Here is a 25,648-nt window from a genome sequence, read left to right as displayed (position 1 = left end):
AAAGAAAACATGATGTGCATTTGTATCTGTATTGTTATATTCTGTTATTGTATAAACTTACCATTTCTATTTTCATATTTTGAATTACAGATTGTGATCTATATTATTCCAGATGAAGCGGAAACAAGCTCTTCTCCTCCCTTTCCTTTTTATGAGAAATGTATGCTTTACAGCATTATATATGGTCTTTTTTGGAGCAGAGCAGTTGGTTATCCTAACTTACAATTGTAAAAAGTCTGTAGTACACTAGATATTTGTTTTGGGTATACCTATATTAATGATTATAAGAATCCTTTACCTTTTTAATAGGTGTTATATGTATAAATCTTTATATATTATGGGAAAATAAAATTATGTATGTTGATATGAGGTTGTCATTTATTTGAAACCTCGTGCCTTAAAAGCCCAAGTGCTTAAAATAGAACTATAGGCAAAACTTTTTTTTTCCATTTCGGATAGAGTATGTGAGGGTTATAACCCATATCAGATTTTTTTTCGCCATCTGGGTGCTATTGCAGAGATTTCCCTTCACTTCCTGTCCCATAGTCAAACAGGAAATGAGAGGAAATCCCTGCAAATTAAGGGGATTTCTTGGGGACCCCCAGGTCACCAGAACTAGTGCCCTCATTGGAAGATTTCCCCTTTATTAAATTTCTGGGGACAACCCAAAATTTGGGATTTTCTTTTTACTTTCACTTTCAATGATAATGGTAAGCAGGACAAATAGAGAGAGTGAATCTCCATAACAGGGACACAAACAGCAATGAAAACTATCAAGTGCTCTAAACCCTCTCCACTCTATCCAAAACTAAAAAAAAAAAAGTTTTGCCTTTAGTTATACTTTACATGTTTTTGTGATTATACACAAATACAGTAGTAGCCTCCCTGGTGGTTTTCCCGAGTGTGGCTCGGGGTTAAAAATCAGGACCATTAGCGGTAACCCCGAGCCACACTCGGGATTACATCGCAGGATCCTGGTGTGGCTTTACTTACCTTGTCCCCGGGATCCTGCGATGTCCCCCGCAGTGTCCGTGGGCTCTGTCCTCGTCCGAAGCCTCTCCTTGCCAGGCTCCGTTACCTGCGAGCGGCGCAACGCACGGGGGCGGAGCCTGGCGGCAAATTAAAAAAAATGTCAAAATCATAACACATACAGTACTGTAATCTTACAGATTACAGTACTGTATGAAATGATTTCACATCCCTTTTGTCCCCAGTGCTTTGGCCCATGCCCTGCATGCAGTTTTATGTGATATATACTGTTCTTTCTGCCTGGAAACTGGAGATTGTCCATAGCAACCAAAAAGTGTCCCTTTACATCAAAAGTGGCTTTAGACCATCTAGAAAACAGCGATAGTAAATTAGAACACTTGCAGAATTGAGCGATAGTGAATCGTGGGGAAATTTATTTTATTACTATTTATTTTTATTTTTTCTAATTATTTATTTTTATTTATTATATTATAATTTATGTTTTTGTGTTTCAAACTTTATCATACCCGGGATATCTACTAGACTCTTGTTTGGACAGATTTAAGTGTGTTATTGTTAAGAATTACAGACCTACAATATAAAACGCCAAATTTCCATGCAAAATAATTGTACCGCTTTCAGCACCTAAAATCCGAAATAATCATACCGCCAGGGAGGTTAACATAGTTCTAAAAACCTATACCGAATGTAGACCCTTGTTTAATTATTGATAGTAGAAAATAAGCACATACCTGGTGAAAATAGTGCTGTATTTACTTGACAGAAGCAGTGAGTTGTACTAGGAATTGTTGAGGATGATGTAGAAGAGAATGTGGTAAAAGAAGAACTAACTGTAGTCCTTGTACTTGATGAAAGAGTAGTAGAAAAAGGAGTAGTCACGGAAGTAGATGATGTTGAAGATGTAATAAATGAGTTTGTATGTATTGGAGATGTAGTTGTTCCAGAAGTAGAAGTAAGGGTAATAATTGTTGAGGTAGTAGAAGAGGTTGAAGTGGTTGTTGGTGTACTGCTTGTGGTTGATAATGTGGGCACAGAGGAAGTAGTGGTTGGTGTTTTTGTAATGGTGGTGGATACCGTAGAAGGAGTAGTTTTTGTTGAGGATGGCGTTGTAGAAACAGTGTGGGAAGTTGTTTTTTCTGTGAAGGTGGCAGTAGTTGATGATGGTCCTGTGGTAGAAACTGTTGTTGGAGAAACTGTTGTTGTTTCACCACAGATTGTAGAACAACACTGTACCCTAATCTTATAATTGGAACACTCTGGTCCTCGTCGATTTGGGTCAAGGCATGCAAGTCCAATATTTACATCACATTTTGAAACAGAATTTGGTGCTATAGCTTTTGAGTCTGCCACTTCACACTCTATTTGGCTTGCCATTTCCTTCAGTGAGCAAATTTCATATCCAGAATTTGTCAGTCTATCCAAGGGGTTATTTTCTTCACTGGATGTTATTCTGGAAGGATTATGGTGTTCTTCACTGTAAGAGCCTTTTGAGGTCTTGCTACCTCTTTCATTAGAATTGTCTCTAAATGGATTGCTATCTCTTTGTGAAGAATCTTTTCTTTGAGAGCTCTTTTGATCCTCTTTAGAGTGAAGGCTTGCTGAATTGTGGGATTCTTTACTGGAAGAACCTCTTGAACGATCACTATCAGTGTAGGATTTAATAACCGGACTGCTGTCATCAATCCAAGGTGTCCAGTAGCATTTCATGGATGTTGCATATGCACAGGTTGTTGAGGTTGTAATTGATTTTGTAGTGGATGAAAGGGTAGAAGGTGTAGCTGAAGTTATTTTTGTAGTTGTGGATGGAGTTGTAGAATGAGGGGTAGATTTAGTGGTTGATCTTGTGGAAATAGTAGAGATAGTTGTTCTAGAAGTCGTTGATGGTGTAGATAAAGTGGGTGGTGTTTTTGTGGTGGTGGTGGAGGAAGTAGAAGTAGTTGTTCCACTTGTGGTTGAAGGTGTAGTGTGTGGCGTTTTTGTTGTGGTAGTGGTGGAGGAAGTAGAAGTAATTGTTACACTTGTGGTTGAAGGTGTAGTGGGTGGCTTTTTTGTTGTGGTGGTAGTTGAGGAAGTAAATGTGGTTGTTCCACTTGTGGTTGATGATGTGGGCACAGAGGAAGTGACCGATGATGGTCCTGCGGTTGAAACTGATGTTGCAGAAACTGTTGTTGTTTCACCACAGATTGTAGAACAACACTGTACCCTAATCTTATATTTAGAACACTCTGGTCCTCGTCGATTTGGGTCAAGACATGCAAGTCCCATGTTTACATCACATTTTGAAACAGAATTTGGTGCTATAGCTTTTGAGTCTGCCACTTCACACTCTATTTGGCTTGCCATTTCCTTCAGTGAGCAAATTTCATATCCAGAATTTGTCAGTCTATCCAAGGGGTTGTTTTCTTCACTGGATGTTATTCTGGAAGGATTATGGTGTTCTTCACTGTAAGAGCCTTTTGAGGTCTTGCTACCTTTTTCTTTAGAATTGTCTCTGAATGGATTTGAATTTCTTTGTGAAGAATCCTTTCTTGAAGAGCTTCTTTGACTTTCATCAGAGGGGAATCTTGATGGATTGTGGTCCTCCTCACTTGAACTCTTGCTACCTCTTTCATTAAAATAGTCTTTAAATGGATTGCGATCTCTTTGTGAAGAATCCTTTCTTTGAGAACCCTTTTGATCCTCTTTAGAGTGAAGGCTTGATGGATTGCGGTTCTCCTGGAATTCTTTACTTGAAGAACCTCTTAAACGATCACTATCAGTGTAGGATTTAATAACAGGACTGCTGTCATCAATCCATGGTGTCCAGTAGCATTTCATGGAAGTTGCATATGCACAGGTTGTTGAGGTAGTTTCAATTGTGGTTGAAGGTAATATGTAAGGGGTTGGTATCTCTGTTCCGGTGGTGGTAGATGAAGTAGTTAAACTTGTGGTTGAAGGTGTAATGGGTGGCGTTATTGTTGTGGTGGTGGTGGGGGAAGTAGAAGTAGTTGTTCCACTTGTGGTTGAAGGTGTAGTAGGTGGAGTTTTTGTTGTGGTGGAGGAAGTAGAAGTAGTTGTTCCACTTGTTGTTGAAGGTGTAGTGGGTGGCGTTATTGTTGTGGTGGTTGAGGAGGTAGAAGTAGGTGTTCCACTTGTGGTTGAAGGTGTAGTTGGTGGTGTTATTGTTGTGGTGGTGGTGGAGGAAGTAGAGGTAGTTGTTCCAGTTGTGGTTGAAGGTGTAGTGGGTGGTGTTATTGTTGTGGTGGTGGTTGAGGAGGTAGAAGTAGCTGTTCCACTTGTGGTTGAAGGTGTAGTGGGTGGTGTTATTGTTGTGGTGGTGGGGGGAGTAGAAGTAGTTGTTCCACTTGTGGTTGATGGTGTAGTGGGTGGTGTTATTGTTGTGGTGGTGGTGGTGGGGAAAGTAGAAGTAGTTGTTCCACTTGTGGTTGAAGGTGTAGTGGGTGGTGTTATTGTTGTGGTGGTGGTGGTGGAGGAAGTAGAAGTAGTTGTTCCACTTGTGGTTGAAGGTGTAGTGGGTGGCGTTATTGTTGTGGTGGTGGTGGTGGGGGAAGTAGAAGTAGTTGTTCCACTTGTGGTTGAAGGTGTAGTGGGTGGCGTTATTGTTGTGGTGGCGGTGGTGGGGGAAGTAGAAGTAGTTGTTCCACTTGTGGTTGAGGGTGTAGTGGGTGGTGTTATTGTTGTGGTGGTGGGGGGAGTAGAAGTAGTTGTTCCACTTGTGGTTGGAGGTGTAGTGGGTGGTGTTATTGTTGTGGTGGTGGTGGTGGGGGAAGTAGAAGTAGTTGTTCCACTTGTGGTTGAAGGTGTAGTGGGTGGTGTTATTGTTGTGGTGGTGGTGGGGGGGGGAGTAGAAGTAGTTGTTCCACTTGTGGTTGAAGGTGTAGTGGGTGGCGTTATTGTTGTGGTGGCGGTGGTGGGGGAAGTAGAAGTAGTTGTTCCACTTGTGGTTGAGGGTGTAGTGGGTGGTGTTATTGTTGTGGTGGTGGGGGGAGTAGAAGTAGTTGTTCCACTTGTGGTTGGAGGTGTAGTGGGTGGTGTTATTGTTGTGGTGGTGGTGGTGGGGGAAGTAGAAGTAGTTGTTCCACTTGTGGTTGAAGGTGTAGTGGGTGGTGTTATTGTTGTGGTGGTGGTGGGGGGGGGAGTAGAAGTAGTTGTTCCACTTGTGGTTGGAGGTGTAGTGGGTGGTGTTATTGTTGTGGTGGTGGTGGTGGGGGAAGTAGAAGTAGTTGTTCCACTTGTGGTTGAAGGTGTAGTTGGTGGTGTTATTGTTGTGGTGGTGGTGGGGGAAGTAGAAGTAGTTGTTCCACTTGTGGTTGAAGGTGTAGTGGGTGGTGTTATTGTTGTGGTGGTGGTGGAGGAAGTAGAAGTAGTTGTTCCACTTGTGGTTGAAGGTGTAGTGGGTGGCGTTATTGTTGTGGTGGTGGTGGGGGAAGTAGAAGTAGTTGTTCCACTTGTGGTTGAAGGTGTAGTGGGTGGCGTTATTGTTGTGGTGGTGGTGGTGGGGGAAGTAGAAGTAGTTGTTCCACTTGTGGTTGAAGGTGTAGTGGGTGGTGTTATTGTTGTGGTGGTGGGGGGAGCAGAAGTAGTTGTTCCACTTGTGGTTGGAGGTGTAGTGGGTGGCGTTATTGTTGTGGTGGTGGTGGAGGAAGTAGAAGTAGTTGTTCCACTTGTGGTTGAAGGTGTAGTGGGTGGCGTTATTGTTGTGGTGGTGGTGGTGGTGGGAGAAGTAGAAGTAGTTGTTCCACTTGTGGTTGAAGGTGTAGTGGGTGGTGTTATTGTTGTGGTGGTGGGGGGAGTAGATGTTCCACTTGTGGTTGAAGGTGTAGTGGGTGGTGTTATTGTTGTGGTGGTGGTGGTGGGGGAAGTAGAAGTAGTTGTTCCACTTGTGGTTGAAGGTGTAGTGGGTGGTGTTATTGTTGTGGTGGTGGGGGAAGTAGAAGTAGTTGTTCCACTTGTGGTTGAAGGTGTAGTGGGTGGTGTTATTGTTGTGGTGGTGGTGGTGGTGGAGAAAGTAGAAGTAGTTGTTCCACTTGTGGTTGGAGGTGTAGTGGGTGGTGTTATTGTTGTGGTGGTTGTGGGGGAAGTAGAAGTAGTTGTTCCACTTGTGGTTGAAGGTGTAGTGGGTGGTGTTATTGTTGTTGTGGTGGTGGTGGTGGTGGTGGAGGAAGTAGAAGTAGTTGTTCCACTTGTGGTTGAAGGTGTAGTGGGTGGCGTTATTGTTGTGGTGGTGGTGTAAGAAGAAGTAGTTGTTCCACTTGTGGTTGAAGGTGTAGTGGGTGGCGTTATTGTTGTGGTGGTGGTTGAGGAGGTAGAAGTAGGTGTTCCACTTGTGGTTGAAGGTGTAGTTGGTGATGTTATTGTTGTGGTGGTGGTGGAGGAAGTAGAAGTAGTTGTTCCACTTGTGGTTGAAGGTGTAGTGGGTGGTGTTATTGTTGTGGTGGTGGGGGAAGTAGAAGTAGTTGTTCCACTTGTGGTTGAAGGTGTAGTGGGTGGCGTTATTGTTGTGGTGGCGGTGGTGGGGGAAGTAGAAGTAGTTGTTCCACTTGTGGTTGAAGGTGTAGTGGGTGGCGTTATTGTTGTGGTGGTGGTGGAGGAAGTAGAAATAGTTGTTCCACTTGTGGTTGGAGGTGTAGTGGGTGGCGTTTTTGTTGTGGTGGTGGTGGAGGAAGTAGAAGTAGTTGTTCCACTTGTGGTTGAAGGTGTAGTGGGTGGCGTTATTGTGGTGGTGGTGTAAGAAGAAGTAGTTGTTCCACTTGTGGTTGAAGGTGTAGTGGGTGGCGTTATTGTTGTGGTGGTGGTTGAGGAGGTAGGAGTAGGTGTTCCACTTGTGGTTGAAGGTGTAGTTGGTGGTGTTATTGTTGTGGTGGAGGAAGTAGAAGTAGTTGTTCCACTTGTGGTTGAAGGTGTAGTGGGTGGTGTTATTGTGGTGGTGGTGGTGGTGGTGGTGGAAGAAGAAGTAGTTGTTCCACTTGTAGTTGAAAGTGTAGTGGGTGGCGTTATTGTTGTGGTGGTGGTGGAGGAAGTAGAAGTAGTTGTTCCACTTGTGGTTGAAGGTGTAGTGGGTGGCGTTATTGTTGTGGTGGTGGTGGTGGGGGAAGTAGAAGTAGTTGTTCCACTTGTGGTTGAAGGTGTAGTGTGTGGTGTTATTGTTGTGGTGGTGGTGGAGGAAGTAGAAGTAGTTGTTCCACTTGTGGTTGAAGGTGTAGTGGGTGGAGTTATTGTTGTGGTGGTGGTGGAGGAAGTAGAAGTAGTTGTTCCACTTGTGGTTGAAGGTGTAGTGGGTGGAGTCTTTGTTGTGGTGGAGGAAGTAGAAGTAGTTGTTCCACTTGTGGTTGAAGGTGTAGTGGGTGGCGTTATTGTTGTGGTGGAGGAAGTAGACGTAGCTGTTCCACTTGTGGTGGAATGTGTAGTGGGTGGAATTTTTGTTGTGGTGGTAGTGGAGGAAGTAGAAGTAGTTGTTTCACTTGTGGCTGATGATGTGGGTACAGAAAAAGTAGTTGATGATGGTCCTGTGGTTGAAACTGTTGTTGAGGAAACTGTTGTTGTTTCACCACAGATTGTAGAGCAACACTGTACCCTAATCTTATAATTTGAACACTCTGGTCCTCGTCGAGTTGGGTCAAGACATGCAAGTCCCATGTTTACATCGCATTTTGAAACAGAATTTGGTGCTATAGCTTTTGAGTCTGCCACTTCACACACTATTTGGTTTGCCATTTCCTTCAGTGAGCAAATTTCATATCCAGAATTTTTCAGTCTATCCAAGGGGTTGTTTTCTTCACTGGATGTTATTCTGGAAGGATTATGGTGTTCTTCACTGTAAGAGCCTTTTGAGTTCTTGCTATCTTTTTCTTTAGAATTGTCTCGGAATGGATTGGGATTTCTTTGTGAAGAATCCTTTCTTGAAGAGCTTCTTTGACTTTCATCAGAGGGCGATCTTGATGGATTGTGGTCCTCCTCACTTGAACTCTTGCTACCTCTTTTATTAGAATTGTCTCTAAATGGATTGCGATCTCTTTGTGAAGAATCCTTTCTTCGAGAGCTCGTTTGATCCTCTTTAGAATGAAGGCTTGATGGACTGTGGTCCTCCTCAGTCCCGTTATCTCCAAATCGACTATGGGATTCTTTACTGGAAGAGCCTCTTGAACGATCGCTATTGGTGTAGGATTTAATAACCGGACTGCTGTCATCAATCCATGGTGTCCAGTAGCACTTCATGGAAGTTGCATATGCACAGGTTGTTGAGGTAGTTTCAATTGTGGTTGAAGGTGTAGGTAATATGTAAGGGGTTGGTATTGTTTTTCCGGTGGTGGTAGATGTAGTTGTTGTTTTAGTAGTAGTTGATGATGTAATTTCAGTGTATGGTGTCTGTGTTTTTTTTGTGGGGGTGGATACAGTAGAAGTAGTTGTTACACTTGTGGTTGAAGGAGGAGTGGGTGGAGTTTTTGTTGTGGTGGAGGAAGTAGAAGCAGTTGTTCCACTTGTGGTTGAAGGTGTAGTGGGTGGCGTTTTTGTTGTGGTGGTGGTGGAAGAAGTAGGAGTGGTTGTTCCACTTGTGGTTGAAGGTGTAGTGGGTGGCGTCTTTGTTGTGGTGGAGGAAGTAGTTGTTCCAGTTGTGGTTGAAGGTGTAGTGGGTGGCGTCTTTGTTGTGGTGGAGGAAGTAGAAGTAGTTGTTCCACTTGTGGTTGAAGGTGTAGTGGGTGGCGTCTTTGTTGGGGTGGAGGAAGTAGACGTAGCTGTTCCACTTGTGGTTGAAGGTGTAGTGGGTGGAATTTTTGTTGTGGTGGTAGTGGAGGAAGTTGAAGTAGTTGTTCCACTTGCGGTTGATGATGTGGGTGCAGAAAAAGTAGTTGATGATGGTCCTGCGGTTGAAACTGTTGTTGAGGAAACTGTTGTTGTTTCACCACAGATTGTAGAACAACACTGTACCCTAATCTTATAATTTGAACACTCTGGTCCTCGTCGATTTGGGTCAAGACATGCAAGTCCCATGTTTACATCACATTTTGAAACAGAATTTGGTGCTATAGCTTTTGAGTCTGCCACTTCACACTCTATTTGGCTTGCCATTTCCTTCAGTGAGCAAATTTCATATCCAGAATTTTTCAGTCTATCCAAGGGGTTGTTTTCTTCACTGGATGTTATTCTGGAAGGATTATGGTGTTCTTCACTGTAAGAGCCTTTTGAGGTCTTGCTATCTTTTTCTTTAGAATTGTCTTTGAATGGATTGGGATTTCTTTGTGTAGAATCCTTTCTTGAAGAGCTTCTTTGACTTTCATCAGAGGGGGATCTTGATGGATTGTGGTCCTCCTCACTTGAACTCTTGCTACCTCTTTCATTAGAATTGTCTCTAAATGGATTGCGATCTCTTTGTGAAGAATCCTTTCTTCGAGAGCTAGTTTGATCCTCTTTAGAATGAAGGCTTGATGGACTGTGGTCCTCCTCAGTCCCGTTATCTCCAAATCGACTATGGGATTCTTTACTGGAAGAGCCTCTTGAACGATCGCTATTGGTGTAGGATTTAATAACCGGACTGCTGTCATCAATCCATGGTGTCCAGTAGCACTTCATGGAAGTTGCATATGCACAGGTTGTTGAGGTAGTTTCAATTGTGGTTGAAGGTGTAGGTAATATGTAAGGGGTTGGTATTGTTTTTCCGGTGGTGGTAGATGTAGTTGTTGTTTTAGTAGCAGTTGATGATGTAATTTCAGTGTATGGTGTCTGTGTTTTTTTTGTGGGGGTGGATACAGTAGAAGTAGTTGTTACACTTGTGGTTGAAGGAGGAGTGGGTGGAGTTTTTGTTGTGGTGGAGGAAGTAGAAGCAGTTGTTCCACTTGTGGTTGAAGGTGTAGTGGGTGGCGTTTTTGTTGTGGTGGTGGTGGAAGAAGTAGGAGTGGTTGTTCCACTTGTGGTTGAAGGTGTAGTGGGTGGCGTCTTTGTTGTGGTGGAGGAAGTAGTTGTTCCAGTTGTGGTTGAAGGTGTAGTGGGTGGTGTCTTTGTTGTGGTGGAAAAAGTAGAAGTAGTTGTTCCACTTGTGGTTGAAGGTGTAGTGGGTGGCGTCTTTGTGGTGGTGGTGGAGGAAGTAGAAGTAGCTGTTCCACTTGTGGTTGAAGGTGTAGTGGGAGGCATCTTTGTTGTGGTGGAGGTAGTAGAAGTAGTTGTTCCACTTGTGGTTGAAGGTGTAGTGGGTGGTGTTATTGTTGTGGTGGTGGTGGAGGAAGTAGAAGTAGTTGTTCCACTTGTGGTTGAAGGTGTAGTGGGTGGCGTCTTTGTTGTGGTGGAGGAAGTAGAAGTAGTTGTTCCACTTGTGGTTGAAGGTGTAGTGGGTGGCGTCTTTGTTGTGGTGGAGGAAGTAGACGTAGCTGTTCCACTTGTGGTTGAAGGTGTAGTGGGTGGAATTTTTGTTGTGGTGGTAGTGGAGGAAGTAGAAGTAGTTGTTTCACTTGCGGTTGATGATGTGGGTACAGAAAAAGTAGTTGATGGTCCTGCGGTTGAAACTGTTGTTGAGGAAACTGTTGTTATTTCACCACAGATTGTAGAACAACACCGTACCCTAATCTTATAATTTGAACACTCTGGTCCTCGTTGATTTGGGTCAAGACATGCAAGTCCCATATTTACATCACATTTTGAAACAGAATTTGGTGCTATATCTTTTGAATCTGCCACTTCACACTCTATTTGGCTTGCCATTTCCTGCAATGAGCAAATTTCATATCCAGAATTTTTCAGTCTATCCAAGGGGTTGTTTTCTTCACTGGATGTTTTTCTCGAAGGATTATGGTGTTCTTCACTGTAAGAACCTTTTGAGGTCCTGCTTCCTTTTTCTTTAGAATTTTCTCTGAATGAATTGTTATTTTTTTGTGAAGTATCCTTTCCTGAAGAGCTTCCTTGACTTTCATCAGAGTGGAATCTTGATGGATTGTGGTCCTCCTCAGTCCCGTTATCTCCAAATCGACTATGGGATTCTTTACTGGAAGAGCCTCTTGAACGATCGCTATTGGTGTAGGATTTAATAACTTGACTGCTGTCATCAATCCATGGTGTCCAGTAGCATTTCATGGAAGTTGCATATGCACAGGTTGTTGAGGTAGTTTCAATTGTGGTTGAAGGTGTAGGTAATATGTAAGGGGTTGATATTGTTTTTCCGGTGGTGGTAGATGTAGTTGTTGTTTTAGTAGCAGTTGATGATGTAGATTCAGTGTATGGTGTCTGTGTTTTTCTTGTGGTGGTGGATACAGTTGCAGTCGTTGTTTCACTCTTGGTTGATGGGGTGGTTGTTCTTATTGTGGGGGTGGATACAGTAGAAGTAGTTGTTCCACTTGTGGTGGTTGTTGTAGATTCATGGTAAGGGATACTGGTAGGGACAGAAGGAGTAGATGATGCACTTGTGGTTGATGATGTTGAAGTAGTAGAGGGTATTGATATTGGTGTAGTTTCAGTGCATGTTGTTGTTGAAGAACAACACTGAATTCTGATTTGATAATTGTAACACAATTGCTCTGGCTGTTGACTATTAAGACAAATTAGACCAACATATTTGCTGCACGTCACCTGTTGACCTAAATCTTTCAAGGCTTTTTCAGGGAAATATTTTGCTTTGCATTCTACATTCTGAGGTGTAGCACATATATTAATTCCCTTTTTCCTAATGTTTTCAAAAGTTTCAAAATCTCCATTATCCTTATCATTGCCAGGATAGTCCACGTCAATCCAGTCTGACCAAGTGCAACCTGCGTCTTTCATGCTTACAGTGCACACTGAAGAAACAAAAAAACAAAAACAAATAGTGCTTCTTTTAGTGACAATATCATACTATTTTTGAAATTTGTAATTAGAAGTATATACAGCATTTTTTGTTATGTTCCCAAATACACCATCTGCTTTATTGTGGAATCTTTGGCTCATTTAGCTTTCCTGTCTCAAATCTTTATGTTGCTCCTTTCTGAGACATATTTTTCAATAAGTATCATATATAAATCTGTAAAAATTAGGCAGTTTGTTCTCTAACTCTCACTGGACCATATATCTACTGTAAATTGGAGCCTGCTAGGATCATGAGTATTCTCTATTAACAATACTTTTAAATTACACTTGAGATAATGTGTTTAGTGAGTTAAAAACAAGTGGTACGTTTATTTAAAAAATGAATTGTAGATAAGTAAAATTAGACTTTGACTATTTAAACTCCAAAGCTACTTGCGCACTTCAAATGGTGAGCCTGTTCTGCAATTCCTCTGTTGTTACTTATGATACGGAAATAACACATATTTTGTATTTTTTTTGGGGGGGGGGGGGGCAGACAATTTTTGTAGTACTGTCTTCCAAATATTTCAGTTTCTTTACATTTTAAAAGTAAAATTAATGTTTAAAAGTAAAAATGTGCTTGCTGCTGTTTTATTCATTTGAAAACCTCTAGGATTGCTGCAGATAAAATTTCCAAAATTATTCTGTAACTAGTCCCATATATTAACCACTTCAGCCCCAAAAGGATTTGCCCCCTTCCTGACCAGGCCATTTTTTGCGACTCAGCACTGCGTCATTTTAACTGACAATTGCGCGGCCATGCAACATTATACCCAAACAAAATTGATGTCCGTTTTTTTCCCCACAAATAGAGCTTTCTTTTGGTGGTATTTGATCACCTCTGCGTTTTTTATTTCTTTCGCTATAAACAAAAAAAGAGTGACAATTTTGAAAAAAACACAATATTTTGTAGTTTTTGCTATAATAAATATCCCAATTTTGCGATATTGCGGCATGCAGATCGGACATTTTTGACACTATTTTGGGACCATTGGCATTTATACAGCGATCAGAGCTAAAAATAGCCATTGATTACTGTATAAATGTCATTGGAAGGGAAGGGGTTAACACTAGGGGGCGATCAAGGAGTTAACTGTGTTCTAACTGTAGGGGAGATGGGACTGACTAGGGGAGGAGAGAGATTGGTGTTCATACTTAGTATGAACACACAATCTCTCTCCTCTCCCCTGAGAGAACCGGGATTTGTGTGTTTACACACACAGATCCCGGTTCTCGCTCCGTCACGAGCGATCGCGGGTGCCCGGCGGTCACCGCGCCTGCCAAGCACACGCATCGGCTCTGGGGACACAGGCCTGCTGGCACGTCGTAGCCTCCCTGGCGGTTTTCCCGAGTGTGGCTCGGGGTTAGAATTCAGTACCATTAGCGGTAACCCCGAGCCACACTCGGGATCGCATTGCAGGATCCTGGGGCGGCGTTACTTACCTTGTCCCCGGGATCCTGCGATGTCACCCGCAGTGTCCGAGGGCTCCGTCCTCCTCCGAAGCCTCTCCGTGCCAGGCTCCGTTCCCTGCGAGCGGCGCGACGCACGGGGGCGGAGCCTGGCGGCAAATTAAAAAAAAAGTAAAAATCATAACACATACAGTACTGTAATCTTACAGATTACAGTACTGTATGAAATGATTTCACATCCCTTTTGTCCCCAGTGCTTTGGCCCATGCCCTGCATGCAGTTTTACATCATATACACTGTTCTTTCTGCCTGGAAACCGGAGATTGTCCATAGCAACCAAAAAGTAACCCTTTACGTCAAAAGTGGCTTTAGACCAGCTAGAAAACAGCGATAGTAAATTAGAACACTTGCAGAATTGAGCGATAGTGAATTGTGGGGAAATTTATTTTATTACTATTTTTTTTTTTTTTTTAATTATTTATTTTTATTTATTATATTATAATTTATGTTTTTGTGTTTCAAACTTTATCATACCCGGGATATCTACTAGACTCTGGTTTGGACAGATTTAAGTGTGTTATTGTTAAGATTTACAGACCTACAATATAAAACGCCAAATTTCCATGCAAAATAATTGTACCGCTTTCAGCACCTAAAATCCGAAATAATCATACCGCCAGGGAGGTTAAAGAAGCGACGTACAGCTACGGCGATTTGCCCAGCCAGGCCAACCTGCCGCAGTATAACTGCGGCGGCTGGTCGGCTAGTGGTAATACAATCAAATTCCGCCCCTAATAGAGTGTCCGCCACTGCAAAATGCCCCTTTACATCAGGTGTCCCCATCTCAGCAGAGTGTCACCTTAGCATAAAATATGCCCATCAGAGTGAATCTTAACATAAACTAAGGGGCAGCAACCAATGACTGTGGAGCGGAGATGATGCACTTAAGATAGAGATAAGAGATAAACAGCACTATAGCAAGTTGACAATTAGCATTCTGATCCTCTGCAGACACTCCAGGCTGCGGGCTCCAGACACACCACATACCTGTCGTCACTTGTTGATGTTTAGGAGAAGGATTGAACACAGTGTCAGCACTCCAATAGATCAAAGGAAAAGGCTTAACACAGGTCCAGCACTCACTCCACTGTGCTTGTTTCACTGTCAGAGGCTGCAGGATCAGGCTTGCCTTACTCACAACTTTGGCTCTTCGGCACTGCGACTCTCACAGCCTCTTACACACTCATTGTAATTGTCACACCAGTGGCTGCATCTCTGTGCGCCGCCAAACTGGGAAGACTTTACACTGGCAGCCTGACGGTCCAGACAGTAGCGTCGCTCGGTCTGTGTTCGGACAGCGGCTTACCATTTAATGATGGCTGCCATAGAGGCAGGCTCTGATGGCATGTTGGGAGACTGTATATATTATGTGAGCACACTGAGCTCTGGGTCTTTTCCTGGAGAGGATTAGGAGAGGATTGCCTCCCAGGTAATGCTGTGATGTCTGCTGTCATGAAGCCTCAGGTGGGTGACCTTAGGGCCTGGATGCTAAGACCCTGGAACTAAAGAGAGATGACTGAGGGCTGTTTGCTGAAGATCTAGTCTGGTATCACCAAAGTAAGGTGTCGCTTGAAAGTTGGAAGGAGGCAACCAGCTGTTTTTGGTCTTTATTTGAGTTCAGATGCTTTTAAAGAAGATCTTGGGGACCTTTGTGCTTTTGCCACCCCTCTGGTGCTAGAGAGTCAGCTGTGGGTCTAGTTAAAGGGGACACCAGCTGGTGTCCCGAAGAGCTTTGTCCATCTAATCCTCTACTTAAAGTGATACTAAAAGCACACTGTTAAATCTAAGTACCTTTTTTCCTAATTGCTATACAGCTGTCACATGGCCCAGCTTTTCCCCAGCCTGTCTACAGAGAAACATAAGGGCCCTTTCACACTGGGGCGGTTTGCAGGCGCTATTGCGCTAATAATAGCGCCTGCAAACCGACCCGAAAGTGCCGCTGCTGTCTCTCCACAAGGGCTTTCACACTGGAGCGGTGTGCCAGCAGGACAGAAAAAAAAGTCCTGCTAGCAGCATCTTCGGAGCGGTGAAGGAGCGGAGTGTATACCGCTCCTTCACCGCTCCTGTCCATTGAAATCAATGGGACAGCGCAGCTATACCGCCGACAAAGCGACTCTGCAGAGGCGCTTTGCGGTGGTTTTTAACCTTTTCTCGGCCGCTAGCGGGGGGGTAAAACCGCCCCGCTAGCGGCCGCATAGGACGGTAAAGCGCCGCTTACAATAGCGGCAATTTACCGCCGACGCCGCACCCACCCCAGTGTGAAAGGGCCCTAAGCAGGAGGAGCTTCTAGTCCTCTGCTGCTGGTCACATGTTCAAAATAAACAAAAAGCCTTTGAAATGCAATGCAGAAAAGAAATAAATAAATATTATCAATAAACTGTTTTAAATTGGCATACAAGGATATATTAGTTATTAAATCTTTATTATTTTGTGAAAATAACATGGTGTGGGTTTATTTCTGCCAGTCACAGGCTGTGTGAAATATGTGAATGAGCCTATGTCCCTGGCCGCAAGGTGATGCCTGTGGGGGAGACCTGGACAGTATTCCAATGGGGTAGCCTTACTTTTTTTAAAAACTTTGAAAAAAAATTAAAAACCTATTTGGACTTTAAACGTTTTAGAAAATCTAGCCAAAAGAAGATTATGTTGAATTCCAGACATGAGGTATGAAGTATAACCTGTATGACCTGACATGAGGTATGACCTAGGTCATTAAAGCAATTGTTAGCGCCAAATAATAAACAACAAATGCAGTATATACAGTGGCAAGAAAAAGTATGTTATCCGATTCTCATCTAAGTTACAACAATAGACAAACACAATGTATGTAAGCTTATAACACACAACAAATTCTAATTTCTTGTCTGTATTAAGCACACCCATTAAACATTCACAGTGCTGGAGGAAAAAGTAAGTCAACCCAAAGACTAATTACTTAAACTAAAGCTAATTGAAGTCAGTAGTTGGCACACCTGGAGTCTAATTAGTGAAATGAGTTTGGAGGTGTGGTTTAGAGCTATTTTGATTGATAAAAGACACTCAAATGTTTTAATTTGCTGTTAATAAGAAGCATCAGCTGATGTGCACCATGCCCTGCAAAAAAGAGGCTCTCTGAAGACATACAATCAAGACTGGTTAATCTGCATAAAGCTGGAAAGGGATACAAAGCCATTTCAAAGTGTTTAGACATCCATCATCAACATTTAGACAAAATGTCTATGAATGGAAACAGTTTAGTACTGTAGTAACTCTTCCTACAAATGGGCGCCCAGCCAAGTTGACTCCCAAGGTAAAATGCAGAATCCTCAATGAGGGAAAGAAGAACCCACGAGTATCAGCTAAAGGCTTGAAGACATCACTGGAACTGGCAAACTTCCCTTTTTATGAATCTGCCACATGTAAGTCTTTGAACTTTCAGGATGTCCATGGCAGAACATCACTGAGAAAACCACTGCTCTCCAAAAACTTGCTGTGCACCTGAAGTTTGCCAAAGAGAACCTTGGCAAACTGCAAAACTACTGGGAAAATGTTTTGTGGACTAATGAAGCAAAAGTTGAATTGTTTGCGAAGAATACTCAGCATTATGTATGGTGCAAACTGTGCACAGCTTATCAACATCAAAACATAATCCCAACAGTGATGTAATATAGAAGGAATAATAATTTGGGCTTGCTTTGCTTTCTCAAGTCCTGGATTACTTGAAATCATTGAGGGGAAAATGAGTTCCCAAGTTTACCAAAATATCCTACAGGATAATATTAGGGTGGCTGTCCACCAGCTGAAGCTTAGTAGAAGTAGAGTGATGCAGCAGGACAATGACCCTAATCATCAAAGTAAATTCACCACAGACTGACTTCAGTCAGTCATGGAGCTGATTGGTTAACTGTTTTTCTGAGCTCCTTTCTGACTGAATTATATTTTGCTGCTGGGGTCGGACCTTGCCCATTCTGTGCCTAAGCCTTGACATTTGCCATTCTATAATCCAGATAGACTTAAGCCTCGTACACACGATCAGATTGTTGGCAGACAGAACGTCAGACTTTTGTCTGAAGGGCATGTGCTTGGATTTTGTCTTGCATACTAACGGCACACGATTGTGGGCCAACAAACATGAACGTAGTGACGTACTAGATGTACTACGTGGAATTTCAGCTCTTGAGCATCACCCTTTGGGCACCTTCTGCTAATGTCGTGTTTGGTGAGCATTGATTCCGAGCATGCGTGTTTGTACTTTGGACTATTGTGTAACAGACTTGTGTACTGTACACATGATACGCAAATCTGACAACAGACCGTTGTCCGCTGAAAATTTACAAGCCTGCTATCCAACATTTGTTGGCGGAAAGTTGGACAGCAAATGTCTGATGGAGCGTACTAATGGTCGGATTTTAGGCAAACAGTCTGTCATCACACAATTCCCTGCCGAAAATTTGATCGTGTGTACGAGGCTTTACTCTCTCTTATGCCTTGTATATATAGGCTTCATCTGCTTTAGGAGCAATGTGTACAGCATTATTTTAGAAAGCATTTGCAAAGCTTTCAACTAACTGTGAGCAGCTTTGTTTAAGCCTTTCAGGCCCCTTTCACAGGAAGGATCTGATCAGGTCCACCTGTCACGTTGCCTGTCCTGATTGGACCCTCCATTCAGTCCTATGAATCAGCAGGTGTAAACAGAATTGTTTCTGTTTACACCCACCTACATCCAATCAGATTCTGTCCACTAAACAAAAGCAAAAGTGAAAGGGATTCATTCCTCTCCATCTAGGAGAATCAGATCAGAGGGCAGTTGGAGGTAAACAAACAGCGGAGTCCTTTTACATCCAACCACCTCTGTCAATCTCCTGCTCTGCTCTGATCAGCAGGGGATCAGCAGACAGATTCCCTGCTGATCTAATTGGAATCTACCCCATGTGAAAGGGGCCAAAGCACTCTTTAGCTTCTGCTTGAGAAGATTTAAAGCCAAGTTACCCAATCAGTTTAAATCAGCTAAATACATTTTATATGCATTGAACCAAATGGAAATCAGTGTCTTACAGTGTGTTCTATTTCCAAAGCATCCACGCAGCAATAGCCCTGCCAAGCAGTTGCAAAGTGGGAGCCATACTGTCTATTGGAAAGAAATGGTCTCCTTGCAGAGGTCTAACACACCCTTACTGAGTCAGAACTATAGCTCCAAGATCTAAACAGGTGGTGTCCCAGACCTCTGCAAAGAGATTACTGTTTCTCCACAGACTGCCCACAGGCAGATCTATTCAGGCTGCGTTCCCTGCTTTTTTGAAGCACCTGGAATGTATTGGCTCATTTAAACTGGAAATTCAATCGTGACATTAAACCCTCCCTTTTTTAACCACTTGCAGCAACAGATTTAATCACTAACTGAGTTGCGGCTTCTTTATCTTTTAATCCTTGTCTATGTTCTAGTTTAGGCTAATGCCATGACCACTGCCCCATGTTTCCTGTTTTAGGGTGGATCCTTTCTTTTGTAGTGTCCCTTGCAGGGGTCTCCCTACACTATGCGCACCAATAGGAGCACACAGCCCCATAGCCCAGGATGGCAAGGCACTTCCCTGCTCCTTCCCCCTCCCCTCCCTTTGCCTTCTCCAAGCTAACTGACTTGCTTAAAGTCTGGACTGTCCACTGTTAACTCCTTCTTATAAAGACCGGAGGTTCAGGAAAGCAGCACTAAAAGTTGTAAGTTGCAAATGCTGGGGTACACGTTTTAAACAAAAAAAAAAATTGGGGAATGTATATTTTATTGAGCTCAATGTGTTAAATTAAAAAAATGCTGGGGGGTTAATACTTCTTTAAACACTGATCATGATTGTCAGCTCTGGCTATCACATAAACATGCTGCTTACACGCTTCAGTAAGCCTCAGCACTAAATAAAGGCTTCAACCAATCTCCTTAAAACTTGCTGAAAGCTTTGCAATTATTTTGTATTAGCTTGCTCTTCATATTGCTCTTTGTAAAACTCAAGCCTGCGGGGCTTTTTTTCTGGTGGAACACGCCGGAACGGAGTTCCGGCACCTCTGCCAGACATGTTTAGTGAAACTGTGAAGCAGGGTGGCAGCGACATGAGGGGGTGGCCACTACATGAGGGGGTGGCCACATATAGTTCCGGCTGCAGCTTGCCTGAGACAGTGGAGGGTGGAGTAATATCATCCGCACCCTGCCTCTCCCTGCAGACTGGATGCTCCTTTTGGCAACAGCCACTCTTGGAAGAGTGTGGGGAGAGAGAGCGCGCATACAACACACAGACTGCAGAGAAGCAGTGCAGCCTTTGTTGGTAAATTATTCATGCAGGATGGGGCTTTGTAATACTGCTTGGATGTGGGTCTGTGAGTGTCTCTGAGCTGGGATTGGGCTGTCTCTGAGCTGGATATGGGACTGTCTCTGAGCTGGATATGGGGCTGTCTCTGAGCTGGCTATGGGGCTGTCTCTAAGCTGTGATTGAGCTGTCTCTGAGCTGGTTATGGGGCGGTCTCTGAGCTGGGATTGGGCTGTCTCTGGGCTGATTATGGGGCTGTCTCTAAGCTGGGATTGGGCTGTATCTGAGCTGGTTATGGGGCGGTTTCTGAGATGGATATGGAGCTGTCTCTAAACTGGTTATGGGGCTGTCTCTGAGCTGGTTATGGTCTGTCTCTGAGCTGGATATGGGGCTGTCTCTGAGATAATATTGGGCTGTCTCTGAGCTGGTTATGGGACTGTCTCTGAGCTGGTTATGGGGCTGTCTCTGAGCTGGATTTGGGCTGTCTCTGAGCTGGTTAAGGGTCTAAATCTAAGCTGGTTTAGGGGCGGTTTCTGAACTGGGATTGGGGCCGTTTCTGAACTGGGATTGGGCCTGTCTCTGAGCTGGTTTTGGGATGTCGCTAAACAGGTTATGGGGCTGTCTCTGAGCTGGTTATGGGGCTGTCTCTGAGCTGGTTATGGGGCTGTCTCTGAGCTGGGAATGGGGTGGTCTCTGAGCTGGTTATGAAACTGTCTCTGAGCTGGATATGGGGTTGTCTGTGAGCTGGTTATGGGGCTGTTTCTGAGCTGGTTATGGGGCTGTTTCTAAGCTGGTTATAGGGCTGTTTCTGAGCTGGTTATGGGGCTGTCTCTGAGCTGGATATGGGGTTGTCTCTGAGCTGGTTATGGGGCTGTCTCTGAGCTGGGAATGGGGATGTCTCTGAGCTGGACATGGGGTTGTCTGTGAGCTGGGATTGGTCTGTCTATGAGCTGGTTATGGAGCTGTCTCTGAGCGGGTTATGGGGCTGTCTCTGAGCGGGTTATGGGGCTGTCTCTGAGCTGGTTATGGGGCTATCTCTGAGCTGGTTATGGGGCTGTCTCTGAGCTGGGATTGGGCTATTGCTGAGATGGTTACTGGACTGTCTCTGAGCTGGATATGGGGATGACTCTGAGCTGGACAGGGGGCTGTCTGTGAGCTGGGATTGGTCTGCCTATGAGCTGGTTATGGAGCTGTCTCTGAGCTGGATATGGGGCTGTCTTTGAGCTGGTTATGGGGCTGTCTCTGAGCTGGTTTTGGGGCTGTCTCTGAGCTGGGATTGGGCTGTTGCTGAGCTGGTTACAAGACTGTCTCTGAGCTGGATATGGGGATGACTCTGAGCTGGACATGGGGCTGTCTGTGAGCTGGGATTGGTCTGTCTATGAGTTGGTTATGGAGCAGTCTCTAAAATGGATATGGGGCTGTCTCTGAGTTGGGTATGGGGTTGTCTCTGAGCTGGTTATGAGACTGTCTCTGAGTTGGTTATGGGGCTGTCTCTGAGCTGGTTATGGGGCTGTCTCTGAGCTGGATATGGGGGTGTCTCTAAGCTGGACATGGGGCTGGCTGTCTGTGAGCTGGAATTGATCTGTCTATGAGCTGGTTATGGAGCTGTCTTTGAGCTGGATATGGGGTTGTCTCTGAGCTGGAAATGGGGCTGTCTGTGAGCTTGGATTGGTCTGTCTCTGATCTGGTTATGGGGCTGTCTCTGAGCTGGATATGGGGCTGTCTCTGAGCTTGGTATGGGGCTGTCTCTTAACTGGGTATGAGGCTGTCTCTGAGCTAGTTATGGGGCTGTCTCTGAGCTGGTTATGAGGCTGTCTCTGAGCTGGTTATGGGGCTGTCTCTGAGCTGGATATGGAGATGTCTCAGAGGTAGACATGGGGCTGTCTGTCTATGAGCTGGTTATGGCGCTGTCTCTGAGCTGGATATGGGGTTGAATCTGAGCTGGACATGGGGCTGTCTGTGAGCTTGGATTGGTCTGTCTCTGAGCTGGATATGGGGCTGTCTCTGAGCTGGATATGGGGCTGTCTCTGAGCTCGGTATGGGGCTGTCTCTGAGCTGGGTATGGGGCTGTCTCTGAGCTAGTTATGGGGCTGTCTCTGAGCTGGTTATGGGGCTGTCTCTGAGCTGGGAATGGAGCTGTCTCTGAGCTGGTTATGGGCTGTCTTTGAGCTGGATATGGGGATGTCTCTAAACTGGTTATGGGGCTGTCTCTGGGCTGGTTATGAGGCTTTCTCTGAGCTGGGAATGGGGCTGTCTCTAAGCTGGGAATGGGGCAGTCTCTGAGCTGGTTATGGGGCTCTCTCTGAGCTGGGAATGGGGCTGTCTCTGTGAGGGATATGGGCCAGTGGAAATCATCTAGAAGTGCTTCTGAGCTTACTTTGGCAAGTGCTGGATAATGTTAATGTTTATAGCCCCCCCAAATTCTTCAATGTTCTCTAAAGGGGCACTAGGTGTGTAATGGTGAAGACAAGGGGCGGTTCTAGGGGTTGGTAGGGGGCAGAGACAGGTGTAGCCTAGGGGAGGGGGTGAGTTCCTGCAGCCTTTCTCTGAGAAAAAAAAGCTTGTATGTACAAGGCCTTATTTAAAAGAGTTGTAAAGACTGAAGGTTTGTACCTTCATGCATTCTATGCATGAACGCAAAAAACTTTCAGTGTGCAGTTCGCCCCTCAGCCCCCTTAATACTTACCTAAGTCCGATCTTGATCCAGCGATGTGCATGAGACCTGAGGCTCTCCCGGGTCTCTCCCTCCTGACTGGCTGAGATGCAGCAACAGGAGCCATTGGCTCCCACTGCTGTCAATCACAGCCAATGAGGTGGGAGCGGGGGGGGGGGGGCTGAGCCGCGCTCTCTGTGTTTTATGGAAGCAGCAAGCAGCTTGCTATGGGGCACTTGGCAGGGGGGGGAGAGTGCCGACAGGAGACCAGAGAAGAGGAAGATTGGGGCTGCTCTGTGCAAAACCACTGCACAGAGCAGATGAGTGTGACATGTTTGTTATTCTTTTTTAAATAAAAATATTTCCTTTACAATCACTTTAAGGTGAGTTTGGCAGTTGTTAGAGCTTTCTGATGTCAGCAAAAGTCAGATGTCAGTATAAAAATTAAATGGGGGTATGAGTGGCTTTCTATTTTTCAATAAATGTATAGGAAATATCCTGTGATGCCTGCTCTTAGGTAGGACTCTTACTTTTACAAGAATAAAACAAAGTGTATTTGCTCTTTAGCTTAACCTACTTCAGGACTCTTCTCGGGTCCCTCTTCTGTGCTCCTGGCTCCTCCCTCCTGAGGAGTGCCCCTATAGACCAGCAGCTTGCTATGGGGCCGTTCGAGCCAAGTCAGAGCTCCGTGTATCCATTTAGACACAGAGCCTGGCCCTGGCCACGCCCCCTCTCTCCCCTGATTGGCTAACTGACTTTGATTGACAGCCACGGAAGCAAATGGCGCAGTGTCTGTGCCCCAGCCAATCAGGAGGAGAGTCCCAGACAGCCGAGGAAATCGTGGACTTCGCTGGATAGAGAAGGGGCTCAGGGTAAAAATTAGGGGGTGCTGGGGGGACTGCTGCACACAAAATGTTTTTTTTTATCTTAATGCATAGAATGCATTAAGATAAAAAAACTTTTGCCTTTACAAGTGGCAATTGCAACTGCTCATGCAACACTACGCAAATTTATGTAATTTTTTTCACACAAATAAAAACTTTCTTTTGGTGATATTTATTCACCACTGGGTTTTTATTTTTTGCTATATAAATGAAAAAATACCAATATTTAAAAAAAAAAAAAGTTTTTCTTTGTTACTGTTTTAGAGTATACAAACTATGATATATACAGGTATATTTGAATATTGATCAATCCTGATATACTGATGGCCAGATATCTTGAGGCCCTAAAATGCCAGGACAGTACAAATACCTTCCAAATGACCTCTTTTTGGAAAGTAGACAGTCTAAAGTATTTAGTAAGAGGCATGGCAAGATTTTTGAAGTTTGTAATTTTTTGGAAAATTCAGAAACGGAATAAAATGTGTTTTTTTCACAATTTTTTTTTTTTTTTTTTTTTACACACAGCGTCATCATATGACTGGTGTGGCGGTGAACATGGATTCTGACTGGTGATAGTATGTAAAAAAAAAATAGATGAATAAATTATTTTTTTCTCAATTTTTTTAAAACATTTCTTGTGTCTTAACTTTTTTTTTTTTTTTTACTATTTTTTTTTTTTTTTTACATCCTGTCATCAGAGTAGTTCAGTGTCACCATAGTAGGGGTGATCAGGGTGTTTTTTTTTACACTATTAGTTGCTTATAACAGTGATGATCACTATTATAAGCAATAGTTTTAGTTGTCATGAATGGCTTTCATTCATGACAGCTCTACGTGTCACGGGTGTGCAGTCACAGAAGCACATTCATTTGAATGGGCTGCTGTGCCTGCGTTTTCTGTAGGGAAAAGGTCCTACACCTCTTCAATAACGTGCCCACACAGAAATTGGGAAACCGCACCACGTTTTTCAGTGCATGGGGTGCCATTAAGTGTTAATGGCACTCCTGCATGTTTTCTGTAAAACACGGCATTTTTTTTGTGGTTGCATGTGGGTGTGGGTACGATTTACACACACTCCTGCACCCGTATGTATGTGAACATATCCTTAAGGACAATGTTAAGGTCAAAGGTAAGGATGGGATTTAAAAAAAAAAAAAACATTTTTAAATTGAATCAGTGTCAGTGTGTTTTTAGGTAGGGTAAAAAAACTAAATGTGCACTATTGTTTTTGGACCCTACTACAGGTACAAACAACATGTAAGTGAGGGCTATTTCTAATCCTGACCTAACTATTTTAGCTTCATTTTTTCATTTATGCATTTATTTTTACACATTTTTTTTTTGGTTTACAGTCTTCTCTTCTAGCAAGCAGAAAAAGTTAAAATGTATCTTATTCTCCATTCAAGAGGAGAAAAAACACAGGGGTGGGCTGTAAAGTGACTGATCACTGTGATAGCCAATCAGAGTGTATCACAGCAATCAGGTAAGTAGTAGTTAGACCTGGGGCTGTAATTGACACCTCGGTCTCTGTGCTGGGATCATGTTTGGCAACGTTCTCTCAGCACAAACATGGCAGCTTCACCAAAGAAGACCCACTTCTGGTAGGCTGCGTATATGCATATGCCTGGCTGGAAGTGTTTAGGTAATGATAATTCAGGCTCATAGTGTAAATATTAAAACCATAGGTGTGCACAGCCTATAGCATTAGGGTGTGCACCACAAAGCTCAAACACTAATGCCTTTCTCTGCAGCCTCAGTTGCACTGACAGTGAACGAATGAGAAGTGCTCTGTGCTGAACGGCTTCCTGTTCATTCACAAACTGAAGCATGGTAAACCCAGTTTACCATGCTTCAGTTATAAATGAACACAGTGAGTGTGTTCAATGTGTTCATTTAGAAAAGCAAGGGGCCTTTACTTTATGCTTTTGACGGCCAAAATTGCTATCGCCACTGCCTGGAAGAAACCTGTGGTTGAGTTGGCAGTAATGACCTGGATAATTATTAATGAAAAGCTAGTTAGTACACTTCATGATATTGCTGTTCAGTATGAAAGGGTCCGGAACCCTTGGATTCAATATCTTCAAACTCCTGTATAAGGAGTACTCTGGAATTATCTTTGATTTCCTCTAGTTTACCCCCCCCTTTTCTTTCTTTTTTTTCTTTTATTTCCTTTTCATCTTTTTCCTCTCTTCTTTTCTTCCCCTTCTTTTCCAGCTCTACCTGCTCTCCTGCTCTTTCCAATAACACCTGAGGATGGTTGGATTTGGGGGGCCCCATCTCACTGTTTCTCTTTTTTAAAGCAAAGTGTTTTTTAATTAGTGTATGGTTGGAGGACCATATTTTGTATTTATAGGTATTCACTATTCTCTCCCTGACCCTAGGGGCTTGGCGAGTGGAGAAGGGTGTTCCCCTCTAAGGGATGCTTGCTTCTCCCCCCACTGTATAGCCTATATTGTCATTCTCAAATTGGGTTCTCCCCCCCCCCCTTCTTCTTTATCTTAAAAGTTTGTAAGCTTACTGCAAATTCCTACTGGTGATCTTATGATGGTCAGTGTGTATCTTTACGGTTTACTATTGTA

At 43.7% G+C, this 25,648-nt stretch overlaps 1 protein-coding gene across 42 annotated transcripts in view; it reads right to left on the bottom strand.

Moving 5' to 3' along the window:
• LOC141112193 (uncharacterized) overlaps nucleotides 1-25,648 on the bottom strand; it is a 114,168-nt gene that overhangs the window by 34,498 nt on the left and 54,022 nt on the right. For all 42 annotated transcript variants that reach the window (XM_073604738.1, XM_073604746.1, XM_073604754.1 and 39 more), the window contains exon 33: nucleotides 1,722-11,747. In XM_073604738.1, coding sequence (XP_073460839.1) covers nucleotides 1,722-11,747 — 10,026 coding nt within the window. The remainder of the gene's footprint in view (nucleotides 1-1,721; nucleotides 11,748-25,648) is intronic.

The sequence above is a fragment of the Aquarana catesbeiana genome, linkage group LG11 (assembly GCF_042186555.1).
Source record: "Aquarana catesbeiana isolate 2022-GZ linkage group LG11, ASM4218655v1, whole genome shotgun sequence".
NCBI classification, from domain to species: Eukaryota; Metazoa; Chordata; class Amphibia; order Anura; family Ranidae; genus Aquarana; species Aquarana catesbeiana.
This window is presented reverse-complemented; position numbering and strand designations above follow the sequence as displayed.